Source organism: Eulemur rufifrons, chromosome 29, assembly GCF_041146395.1.
Source record: "Eulemur rufifrons isolate Redbay chromosome 29, OSU_ERuf_1, whole genome shotgun sequence".
Lineage (NCBI taxonomy): Eukaryota > Metazoa > Chordata > Mammalia > Primates > Lemuridae > Eulemur > Eulemur rufifrons.
In genome coordinates, this window is record NC_091011.1 from 34,844,474 (window position 1) to 34,856,915 (window position 12,442).

Genomic DNA, 12,442 nt, shown 5'->3' on the forward strand with positions numbered 1-12,442 from the left:
GAAAATTCCTGTACAAGAAAATGGCAAGAACACTAATGGAAGTTTGGGAAACAAGACAACAATTTACCTAAAGATTCCTATTCATCTGAAAAAACAGCACATGCAGCTTGTATTTTATTTGAGGTTAGTCTAGCAAATATACTAACAAAATTCTAATGAACATATGACATTGCCTCCTTGAATTTCTATTTGACAATTCCAACCTCCCTTGAAATGGGATTGTATCTTACTAGGGTCTCAAATTTATACTGTGTGGTGAATCGCAAGGGTGACACTGAAGAGTTAGTAATAAAGGCCTTTGTACTGACCTAGAGAAACACGCCTATTACTGACACTTAAATGTGCCTATACCTTATCTAACTTGCTTACTATGGAACTACAGTAACTGGTTTATATAGCATTTTTCCAACCTGCTAATGAAGTGATAACTAACATAACCTACATTCCTTTATAAGTGTCACTGAGGTTATAGTAAGTGAATTAAAAATATCATATATTTTCTAACTACACACATACACACATTTACATATATTTCAAGATGTAAAGGTTCACTCAACTCATTACTATCACCACTTACCATGAATCTAAGAGTGATTTAAAACCAACAGCACAGGGCCAAAGTGTGAGGCACAAACGTGAGTACATGGTCACTCCAGATGCCTGCAATTTGGCCATTTTTGCTCTCCTACTGTCACTAATTTTAATCTAATTTCTGTAACAACCCCATACAGAAAGGCCAGTTCAACCAAGAAATATTTCATTTAGCAAAGCATAACAATGGCTTGCAGGAGAAATTTTCATCCTTTCAGACTCCCACAAGCCACACTGGAAAACATAACAACTTTGGAGCACATGCCATAAACAAGATGTGAGTATTTCATAAAGGAAAATAGGGCCTGAATGGAGTTCTCTATAGTGTGTCCTATCATAATGTTTATACTTAATGTTAAGCAATAAGAAATACATCATCATACTAACTTAGCATGCAAGAGCATTAGCTTTGCGAGGGAATAGTTTCAAAGTGATGACAGATCTCAGAAAACAGCCTATCAAAATGACCTTGAAATATCCTCAGTAGTTTTTTTTTTCTCAGCTCTACAAAACTGCTAACCAATTATTTGAAGTCAGCCCCTTAATAACGGCAAAGAAAAGCCATGGCATGATAAATTGTCAGAAGGCAATTCTCTACTACGAAGAGCAGAAAATGAGGTTGACTCAGTTTTTTTCTCTCCCCAATCAGCAGTTTGGCACTAAATGGCTCAAGTATTGCTTAAATTTCCAACAGACCTGAGTTATGTAAATCCAGATCAACTGACAAATAATATATATTTCTCAGTGGCTCTCCCTGCATACTCCAGCGGTGCTATCTTGACCACCAAATGAATCAGAGGCAAACCTGTTCACAGGGAGAGAAAACCTTTCCTGTTCTAAACTGAAGACAGACGGTAAGGGCCAGTTTATTTGTTGAATCACATCTGCTGCTGTGCAACACATTCTTGGGCCCTTTCTTGCTCTCAGCTCAGTTACAGTGAATCAGCGTCACACTAACAAAGCTACTTGAGCTGGAGATCCAGGTCTGAGATTAACACGTTCCCTCAGTGGGCAGGCAGTGGAAAGCCTTTCTGCGCCTCACAGTTGGCCACATATTAACTATTATCACATTACTAGGTCCCACAATACCTTAACTGTAAATAGGTTTCTGAACTATATTGTTCATTACTGATAAGTCCTTTTGAAATCATCCACGTCATTTTCCCTTCAACACTGCTTTCAACAATGGGACAATGAATGCATTCTGGTTAGCACCTTTTGTTTGATATCTGCTTTCAGATTTCAATGGGGAACTGGAGTAGAAACACAATTTGTAAGACTAAGATGAGGACGAGTGGCTCGGGCAATATTTGTACTTATTCACCTTATGGGGATGAGCCAGGAATGAAAAAAATAGAAAAACGAGAGTGCAAGACAGAAATACTGTACAAAATAACAATATTCCGGTTACTTTTAATTCTTTTTATTTTCATGTGTGTGTGCGTGTGTGTGAACTTGAAACTTTCCAGCAGGCAGCACACAGATAAATTCAGTCTATCTGGTGACTCTTGCAAACTCTTATGATCCAAATGATGTATTGTATCCTTGTGTAGGGACTGTTTTTCTTTCTACACGACTTGTTACTTCAGTGGACACAGCATTGCAAGAGAACATAGGCTATACATGCTGCCTGAGCACCGGCAATGCCAAAGGCATACAAAAGTGGTTTATCAATCAAACTATTTAGTGCTCAAAGATCATTACATGGGATTATGCTTCAACATCATTCATTTTACACATGATACTTCCTTAAATATTTCTCAGTCACTCCTTTCAAAGTTATTTAACTTAATTTATTACCAGGTTTCCTCTTTTCTCCCTATTGAGTTTCAGTTCAACTAGTCTTTTATCTAAGAGAACCTCTATATCATTGTGCAAAACTGACTAAATATAAAACCATGTTTAAAATGTTCTTTATACAGAAAGGACAGTAAGATGAACATTATATAAAAAAGAGAAGTCACACAAATAGCAATTTTATCATTCATCAAACTGAGTCTATTACTACTCTCTCCACAATAAAAGACACTTGAAAATATCATGAGTTTTAAGGGTATTTAGGGCAGTAGATTTGACTTACTAATTTCTCAAAAAGCAAAACAAATCTTCAATATCTAACTCCTTAATTTACTTTTCTCTTAGTTTTACCATCTTTGCCATCAATATTTTCTCAAAACAACAAAGAAAGCAAAAACCAAATACAAATGCTGATGTCAAAACCAGTAAAGTTTATCAATTGCCTTTGTAACTTCACCAGAGTAAGACAATGTAAACAGGTATAATTATCCCCACTTTGTAAATAGACACATAGCTCAGGCAAGTTAAATGTCTTGTTCAACATGAAACACCTAAGTAACTGGCAATTCAAGGGCTCAAATGTAGAACTTCAGATTCTACATTCAGACCTCCAATTAGTAGAATTAGTGAGGGTAGGTGAAAACAGGAATCATTCGAAGTCTTCTCCAATTTTATATTTTGATTAGAAATTTAAACACACACACCCTCCCACACTGATAGCCACACACCCACAAACACAAAATGCAACCTACCCCTTTTCCGAGTTTTGAACCGCTGGCCTGTTAGCACTGGCTTCTGATGCTTATTCATAAAATTTCTGAAAACAAAACAAAAAAAGATCATGTATTTCAAACAAGCAGTTCATATGAAAAATATATGGCTAATAAATGTATGTTCAACCTCACCCATAACTGAATATAGTTTTAAAATGAGATCCAATTTAAACTATCAGACTAGCAAAAATGTTTAAGTTTACCAATATTCAATGTTGGCAAAGGACATAGGGAAAACAACCAGACATCCACTTTGGCGTAAAGGTTAAACTCCATGCGATACTTTTGGGAAGCATTTGGTGAGGATCTGCCCGCATGCCTTACTTCCTGCATTCATTCAAATGCCTTCTTTTCAGAGAGGCCTTCCCTGACCATCCCCATGACAACTTCTCCCCCCTGTCACCCTCTCTCCTGGCCTAGCTTTATTTCTCTTCAGGGGCTTTAGCAGTACCTGACATTTTATTATCTGTTTGTGGCCTATTTCCCCCATGAAGGAGTAACCCCCAAAAGGGTAGGGGCCTTGTAGGTTTTACTCAATGCTATATCTTTAGCACCTAAATGCTGAGCAAAGTTTAAGCATTTAATAAATACTTGTCAGTGCTGCTGCATTGATATGGAAAGATGTTCAAGGCATATTGTTGGTGGGAAAATGCAAGTTGAATAAAAGAATGTTAAGTACTTGATTAAAAGGGGGATGTATATAATATATGATTTTCTATGCAAAAAACATTTAAGAAGGATACAAGAAACTGTTAACAAGTTTTTAATTTTTTGTTTGCTGCAGTGGATGGGGAATTGGGTACTCTGTATTTTTCTACTGGATTCAGTATACAATTAAAAATATAGTAAATTATCTTTTTTAAAAACTGTAAAACCTGCTCCACAAGACCTCTCAACAATTGAGAATAAATAAACTTGCTGGCATAAATATTATAAACTGAAAATACTTCTACATTGCTTAAATTATGAAGGCCAAACATTTCAGACAATGTGCATTATTCAAGGATGTTATTACTTTTCAAAGCTTTTAGAAATTGATTTGACAATGTCTAGATTTTGCCAATTGCTTACACCATCAAACAATCAAGAAAATTTATAGTATTTAAGTACATTATTTAATTACTTCCCAAAGGTTCTTTAAAAATACTTAAGAACATGGAAAAATTATTATTTATGTATCAAATCTTACTTCCCCCCATGAAAGAAGAGAAACTTATAGCTTCACATAAAAAAAATCTGTTTATCATTGAAAATTTCAAATTGATTATTGTTTAATTTTAAAAGTGAAACTAATTAAAAATAAAGTAAGTACAAAAAGTAATTTATTACATGGTTTGAGTAGACAATTCTTTTTTATCAATTCTATAAAGTAAAATGAACTTAATACATCATGCTTTGAGATACAGAGATCATTAAGCCAGAAGCCATGCCCTCAAGGAACCCAGTGGGAGGGATAAAACCCAAACATTTGCAATACAATGTCATAGTTGAAACAACAGAAGCCCAGACTAGGAGGGTAGAGAAAGTAACTGATGGCTCCATGTGCATCGTGCAATGGCCACATACAGAAATCGTTACAAATGCTATAAACTTAATCCATGAAATCCCATTTCATTTGATGGGTGTTGGAAATAGAGCTTCTAACACATTATTTGTAATTCACTGCAAAACTCTTTTCTTCAGAAATTTCCCTATTGGCATTTTCAACACTCACTCAGGATCAGCAAATACTATATTGGTGCAAAAGTCATGATGACATAGGGATGTTTCCCTCATTGTCTCCCCACCTCCACAGTACAATAATTATACAAAATGTACTCGCATGTTAGCAAAGAAAAATATCTGTCAGGAGCTTGGGTCCTGTACCATGATGCAATAATAAAAATAGAGCTCAGCTAGCCTGAAACTTCTCCAGCAGGTGAACATGTAAGCAAGGAGTTACTCTCTGCCAAAGATGTTTTTATTTGCTTGTTTTTTAGAGACCAGTGTCTCATTATGTTGCCCAGGCTGTCCTTGAACTCCTGGGCTAAAGTGATCCTCCTGCCTCAGCCTCCTGAGTAGCTAGGGCTATAGTTGCACACCACCACACCCCAGCTAAAGATGTTTTTATTTTGTAAATTTAAAAATTTTAAAGTGTGAGTCCCTCTAAAAGTTTTATTTTGGGGTTTAGAATACAAACTCTTGGAATTCCCTAGTTAACGCTATCTTTACACTTTGTTTCTAATTTTTCTGTTAATGAAGAATTACCACCAAACACAGCATATGAGAGAATTACTCTATTTTCAAAACCTTTCACTTTTATACTTAGTTTACTTCTCAGCACAAAAGTTTGTTTCTTCGTAGCCCAGTTATGTGCACTTATTTTTCACACCCTTGATATATTCCATGTAGAAGATAACATAATAACATGCAAACATAAAAAGGTACTCAAAGATTTTGATATAAATAACACCAAAAATTGAAACAAACAAAAACAAAGAAAAAACTCACCCACTGGTAGTGAAAGACTAAATGAAGATATTCTGCTTACAGAGAGTATCTATCCTTTAGCTGTTACTATTTGGGGCAGAGGCTTGGCTTTCCTCTAAATTTAGCTCTGCACGCTACAGTATAATCTGCTGCAGTGAGGGTTAGCCTTTATAAGGTACTCCCAGAGCCCTTATAAAAGTCCTGTCCTAAGAGAAGCAAGGGCACTTGGAATAAGAAACTTTGCTAGCTTAAACGTGGGATAACAAAGAGTAGCAAAGACAGTTCTACTAGGCCACTGTCAAAAGCTAACTTTTAGTACATTGCGCTACAATTTACAATTTAAAATCAACTAACAAAAAATACATAAGTTAAAATATAAAACAGAATCCTCAAAGACAAATTGGTCTGGGGTACAACCTATGCGTCATGACAATGTGGCTGCTATTAAAAAAACTATAAGCCAAACACAGAAAATTAACCATGTGCCACCAAAATGGAACAGTTCCAAGGTTTAAAATAGTATTAAAAATTGTCGGTAAATTAGTAAACAGAATAGATTGAAAGTATTTCACATGTCATCCGAGAGACAACACTTCTTAGATACTCCACAAGATAAAAGAGGACTATAAAAATACTAAAATGATCCAATCAATCAAAATGTAGAAGGCTGATACTCTATTAATGAATCAAACATTTTTGAATAAATTCCTAGTTAAGTCTAAATTGAAAGGTTAAATTGAAAGGTCATTCCATTAGCCAGGCACAGTGGCTCACACCTGTAATCCTAGCACTTTGAAAGGCTGAGGCAGGCGGATTGTTTGAGCTCAGGAGTTCAAGACCAGCCTGAGCAAGAGCGAGACCCTGTCGCTACTAAAAAATAGAAAGAAATTATCTGGACAACTAAAAATATATAGAAAAAATTAGCCAGGCATGGTGGCGCATGCCTGTAGTCCCAGCTACTTGGGAGGCTGAGGCAGGAGCCCAGGAGTTTGAGGTTGCTGTGAGCTAGGCTGATGGCACAGCACTCTAGCCTAGGCAACAGAGTGAGACTCTGTCTCAAAAAAAAAAAAAAAAAAAAAAAAAGAAAGGTCATTCCATCTAACATATTAGTTACATATTAGTTATATTTCACCCCACCTTACTTTATTAATCTTCTAGTGTCCCCTTTGTAGATTCCATCCCATAACTCCCAACCAGATGGCCCAGGTGCAACAATGGGCCACCAGCACGGATGGATCTCTTGGCACCTGGGCACTAAGCCTCCCAGTTGTCCAGCCCACCTTAAGTCTTAGCTGATACTCTTCTTTCTTTAGTTCTCTCTCATCATTTGGGAAAGGAACTGATCTACCAGAGGACTTATCTTCTAGTTGTCCCTACAAGGGAATGACTGTTCTTGCCTAGCAATCTAGGTTTGCTCTTATACTCTATTTTTGACTGTTCTGGTTTGGCCCATCTTTGAACTATGATAACGTGCCTTGTAGAACATGCTATACAAGTAATATATGCCATGCACATAATAACTCTGCTGTTTGAACAACCTTAACTTTATGAATATATATACTCTAAAGCAGAGGTCACATTTTTCTGTAAAAAAATAAAAGGAAAATATTTTAGTCTCTGTAAGCTATAAGGTTTCTGTTCGAACTACCCAATTCTGCTGTTACAGTCGGAAAGCAGCCATGAACCATATGCAAACAAATGGTCATGGCTGTATTCCAATAACACTTTATTAACAAAACAATTGGTGGGCCAGATTGAGCCCTCAGGTGGTAGTTTGTGAACTCCTAATCTAATGCAGTGTATCCAATAGAACTGCAATGATGGAAATGTTCTATATCTGCACCATCTAATACGGTAGCTACTACTGAGTCCTGGAAATGTGGCTAGTGTGACTGAAGAACTAAATGTTTACTTTTGTTTCATTTTCCTAATTAAAATTTAAACTTAAATAGCCAGTGTTGCTAATGGCTACATGTTGGGCAATGCAGTTTTAAAGTGATCCTTATGGATTAAAACACTTAAATTTGATAAAAAGGTAAAAATACATCTAAATAGAAATTTTAAATTAATATTTTTCAAATAAGATAGCTCTGAGGAGCATTTTGCACAAATTTCCAAGCTGTGTGGTTATAGTGGAAAGAAAAGAAAAAGTACCACACTTTAAAGCTTTCTGTGTGTAGTCAATATTGCTTAAGACTTTAAGGGAAAAAGACCTTAAAGTTTAAAGATTACAGGGCAACAATATCACCCCCAAAGTATAAAGTGTGTCATAAAGATATAATAACAACACACAAAACTCAATAAAATTGAGCCACTTCATTGCAATGTTCCCATGAAGTACTTTGTGCTTAGGTGCAAGTTTCAAGAATTACCTTTTATCCCATATTCTAAGTGAGTGAAATCATGCACCACTAAAAGAAACTAAAAATTACCTACAATTATAAACTAGTCTCATTTCCATAAAAGCTAAAACTGAAAATAAAAAAAAAGGCATAATAAAATCCTTTACAGAAAGTGTCTGATCTAGGAATCTTTTGGGTTAACAACATTGTAGCATTATTCTCTCAAAAGAAAAAAGAATAATTAAATCGGCTCTAAAAGTTTAAACAATTAACACTCTAAAGCAATAAACTAAATATATGTCTGTAATAACACTATAAAATTTGTTGCCCAGAATAACATTAGCTCGTTTACTATCCTTATCATGGTTTTAGAAACTAACAGCCTCTTCATACTCAAAATCACTCAGCCTCTATGAAAAGCTTAATTATTTTATTTCCTAACAAATTCTATGAACATTGTACTATTTATAATAATCGAAGAAAATTAAAATTTAAAATATCAGATAATCTACTCATAAAAGCGTTTCTAAATAAAATTAAATATTCCTTTCTTTAATACAAAAATATTGCTATATACTCACATCCCCTTCATTTTTATCCTTAATATTACAGAACAAAAATATCTTTCTTAAAAAGCATGAAACATAATAGTCCTCTCCTCAAAAAGTTATAAACATATTTTCCAGTGAGGAACATTAATGGTGAAATCTTTAATTGTGCTAAGTAACTACATTATAAGTAAAGAATTATCAAAGCCAAAGAAATTGTGTTGTGAAAGAAAGAACACTAAAGTTAACATGTAAATCCCAATCTCCCTTAAGAAAACATAAAGGTACCATGATATATTAATAATTTTCATTTTAATGTTTCAAAACTATTTTACACCTTAAACTTCATATTCCTACCTAAGTTCTGAATGCTGATTTTCTGTTTCCTTTTAAATATTTCAAAAATTATATTTTAAGTACCCATGTATTATTACAGCCCCTTCATGGGAACAAATTAAGGTAATTACATAGTGTCACTTTATTTCAATGAAGTTATTTTCAAAAAATTTCAAGTATAAAGTACTTCTACTCTACTAATCAATTTATGGCCTCTATTTAACACAATCTCGGAGAATACCCTTAGGGCTTGTGCCTTCCTTTCTGTGGGCCCTAGCATTTTCCCCAGATGGACTCTATCCCAGAAGCTTTCCTTCCCCCAACAAGTGGCCATGCTCATCCAGCCTTCCTGATGGTCTAATCTTGCTGTCTTGCTGATGTCATTCTTATGTCTCTGAACACTCTGAAAGATTCAAACACATACACCTGCAGTCCCCAACCTCGGGGCCACAGACGAGTACCAGTCCATGGCCTATTAGGAAACAGGCCCACACAACAGGAAGTGAGCAGCAGGTGAGCCAGTGGGTGAATGAGCAAAGCTTCCTCTGTATTTATAGCAGCTCCCCATTGCCTGCATCACTGCCTGAGCTCCGCCTCCTATCAGATCAGCAGCAGCGTTAGAGTCTGCATTATGATGAGTTATATAAATATTTCATTATATATTACAATGTAATAATAACAGAAATAAAGTGTACAATAGATGTAAGGTGCTTGAATCATCTGAAACCATTCCCCCTCCCCTGTGTGTGGAAAAATTGTCTTCCATGAAACCAGTCCCTGGTGCCAAAAAGGTTGGGGACTGCTGACATACACTACCCACATTGTAGCATACTTTGGCTTTTAGAAAACCCATTCCTCAAATACAATGTTTCAGGGTGTTTTAATAAATAATTGCCCCAAATCCTCTGCTCTAGATAAGATAAAACTCAGAACCTATGTCTACAAGACAACATGATTGTGTCAATTGTAAACCTCCAATATCGAACTTGTAAATTCTGAGAATTAGGAGGAATTGGTGGTACAAAAACAAGATAATATCCAATGATTAAATGCCCAGCTGTGGTTTAAATATATTTATTTATGTGTTATGTATTTTTGGGGGTACCTATTACGTGTCAGGCATTGTACTAGAATGGTAGGCTCACCCAGGAATGATTGGTAATTTTGCTCCCCCAGGGAGGTATTTGGCAATGTCTGGAGACATTTTTAATTGTCATGAGATGGGGGTAGGAGTCTATGGTAGGGAGAGTACTACTAGCATCTAGTAGGGTAGAGGCCGGGGTGCTCCTAAACAACCTAAATGCACAGGAGAGCTCCCCATAGAAAAGTATTATTTGGCTTGAAATTTCAATAGTGCTGAGGCTGAAAAACCCTACATTAGGGAGGAAACAATGGTGAGCAAAGCCAGAGATGGTCCCAGCCCTCAAAGGTTGAAAATTTTGCACACAGGTCTAAACACACAAGCAGCAACTAAGCATACATTTCAGGAGGCTAAGACAAGAGAATCACTTGGGCCCAGGAGTTTGAGGCTGCAGTGAGCTATGGTGATGCCACTGCACTCTAGCCTGAGCAAAAAGCAAGACCCTGGCCCCCAAACAAACAAACAAACAAACCAAAAAACCCCAAAATTAGACTGTACAAAATAAATGTTTTCCATAGTCTTTGATACTAACATTTATTTCCAGAATTTTATATCCTCTGATATTTAGGGGGTGGTGGAGGATAGGCAAGATCATGGGTTTTAAGGAGAGAGGAAGAAAAAGAAGCTGACCACCAGCAGACTAACTTTTCCTACTTTAGGATATTGCAATAATGGGAGAAAAAAAGACAACAAAGAAAAGAGGAATTTTAAAAAGCAATATACGACCGAAAAAGAAATTGTCTAATTTTTATGACTTAGAGAAAAACAATATTCTATGTAGATACGACAAAATGCCAAATTCTACAGACATGATGTGTTCTTAGCTACATAGAATACACTAGCACTCAACAGTGGTCAACATGAGTGGTGTAGGGGACATTTTATTTCTCATCTATACTTGTATATTTTATCTATAAAATAAATTTAAATACATATAACTTTTATAGTTAGAAAATTGTATATGCTTAAGTGAAAAAAATTTAACCTCTTTTGATGTTCGAACCAATTTCAAAAAAGTCAGAAGCAATAATATTTGGTGCATAAAAAAAGTGACACAAGGTCTAAATATCATTCCAATGTACTGCTTTCAACTTAAATCACTGAGGCATTTTTACTACTATTCTGTTCAAATCAGGATTTTAGTGCTTGCCATCACTAGATGAGAAGTTAAGAAGCAGCTTTTCTGTGGAGAGTAAGAATAATTGTGTACAAAGTAGAGAAATATCCAATTATGTGACAACCTTTGTGTAATAAAAATTTGTTTAAAGTTAAAAAAAAAAAAAGAAAAAAAAGAAACCAAAGTTCCTTGGACAAGTGGCTGATTCCAAGGTTGGAGCAGGGAAGAATCACTATGACCCTGGGTCATCCTGTGTCAGCAAATACAAAAGTGTTTTCTAAAAAATCAAAACAACATAGACACCGTCTTGTAGACAATGCCACTGGCCTAGCCTTGGACAATTTGAGCACCAAAATAAGGATAGCAATATCACACTGAATAAAATGAAAACCCATAGGTCCATGCTCATAAATTTATGCTCATTTTAAAGAAAACAAATTTTTCATTACACAAGGAAAGGGAAGAAGCTGGGAAAGAGAAGGGAAAGATTTTCTTTCAGTAGAATGCCATCTAATAGAGAAGGAAACATGGAATAGAAGATCACCATTTTGCAACCATCACGCCAAAAACTGATTCATGCAAAAATCATCAATGTATGCTAAATCTATACGGATGTGTGTGTGTAGGTGTGTGTGTTTGTTTGTGTGTGTATGTGTGCGGAAGGGTGCTTGATGATCAACAGGATACCTACATACTCTCAAATCATCTTCACAAAAATTACAAAATGACAAATAGTCACTACACATTAGAGAAACACCTTAACCAAGGGACAACAGACAATCACATATCTCCAGATGTTGTACACTGAAAAGAAGATGATGTTGTTCACGTGGTATTCCTCACAAAAATGCATGACCTGAATCTAATCAGGAGAGATAAACACATATCTAGGGATGTTCTCCAAAACAACTGGTCTGCATTCTTCAGAAATATAAATATTTTTTTAAAAACAAAGACTAAAGAAGTTTTTCCAGATTAAAGAAAAATTAACTCTTAATTTGAAGGTGCTTATAATAAATATCTTATGCTGGTAAATATATCCTTATATTTGCTGCCCTGTGTACAAGAAGTTATCTTTATTTATTTATTTGACAGAGTCTTGCTCTGTCAATATGGGTAGAGTGCAGTAGTATCATCATAGCTCACTGTGACCTCAAACTCCTGGACTCAAGCAATCCTCCTGCCTCACCTCCCTGAGTAGCTGGGACTGCAGGCATACACAACCACATCCAGCTGATTTTTTCTATTTTTGGTAGAGATGGGGTTTCCCTCTTGCTTAGGCTGGTCTTGAACTTCTGACCTCAAGCAATCCTCCTGCCTCAGCCTAC

General features: G+C 35.7%; 1 protein-coding gene across 3 annotated transcripts in view; it reads right to left on the bottom strand.

The window, feature by feature from the left end:
* The window catches only part of BZW2 (basic leucine zipper and W2 domains 2), a 58,018-nt gene that overhangs the window by 34,548 nt on the left and 11,028 nt on the right, over positions 1-12,442 (bottom strand). For all 3 annotated transcript variants that reach the window (XM_069461518.1, XM_069461520.1, XM_069461519.1), the window contains exon 2: positions 3,141-3,205. In XM_069461518.1, the coding sequence (XP_069317619.1) occupies positions 3,141-3,198 (58 nt within the window). In that variant the 5' untranslated portion in view covers positions 3,199-3,205. The remainder of the gene's footprint in view (positions 1-3,140; positions 3,206-12,442) is intronic.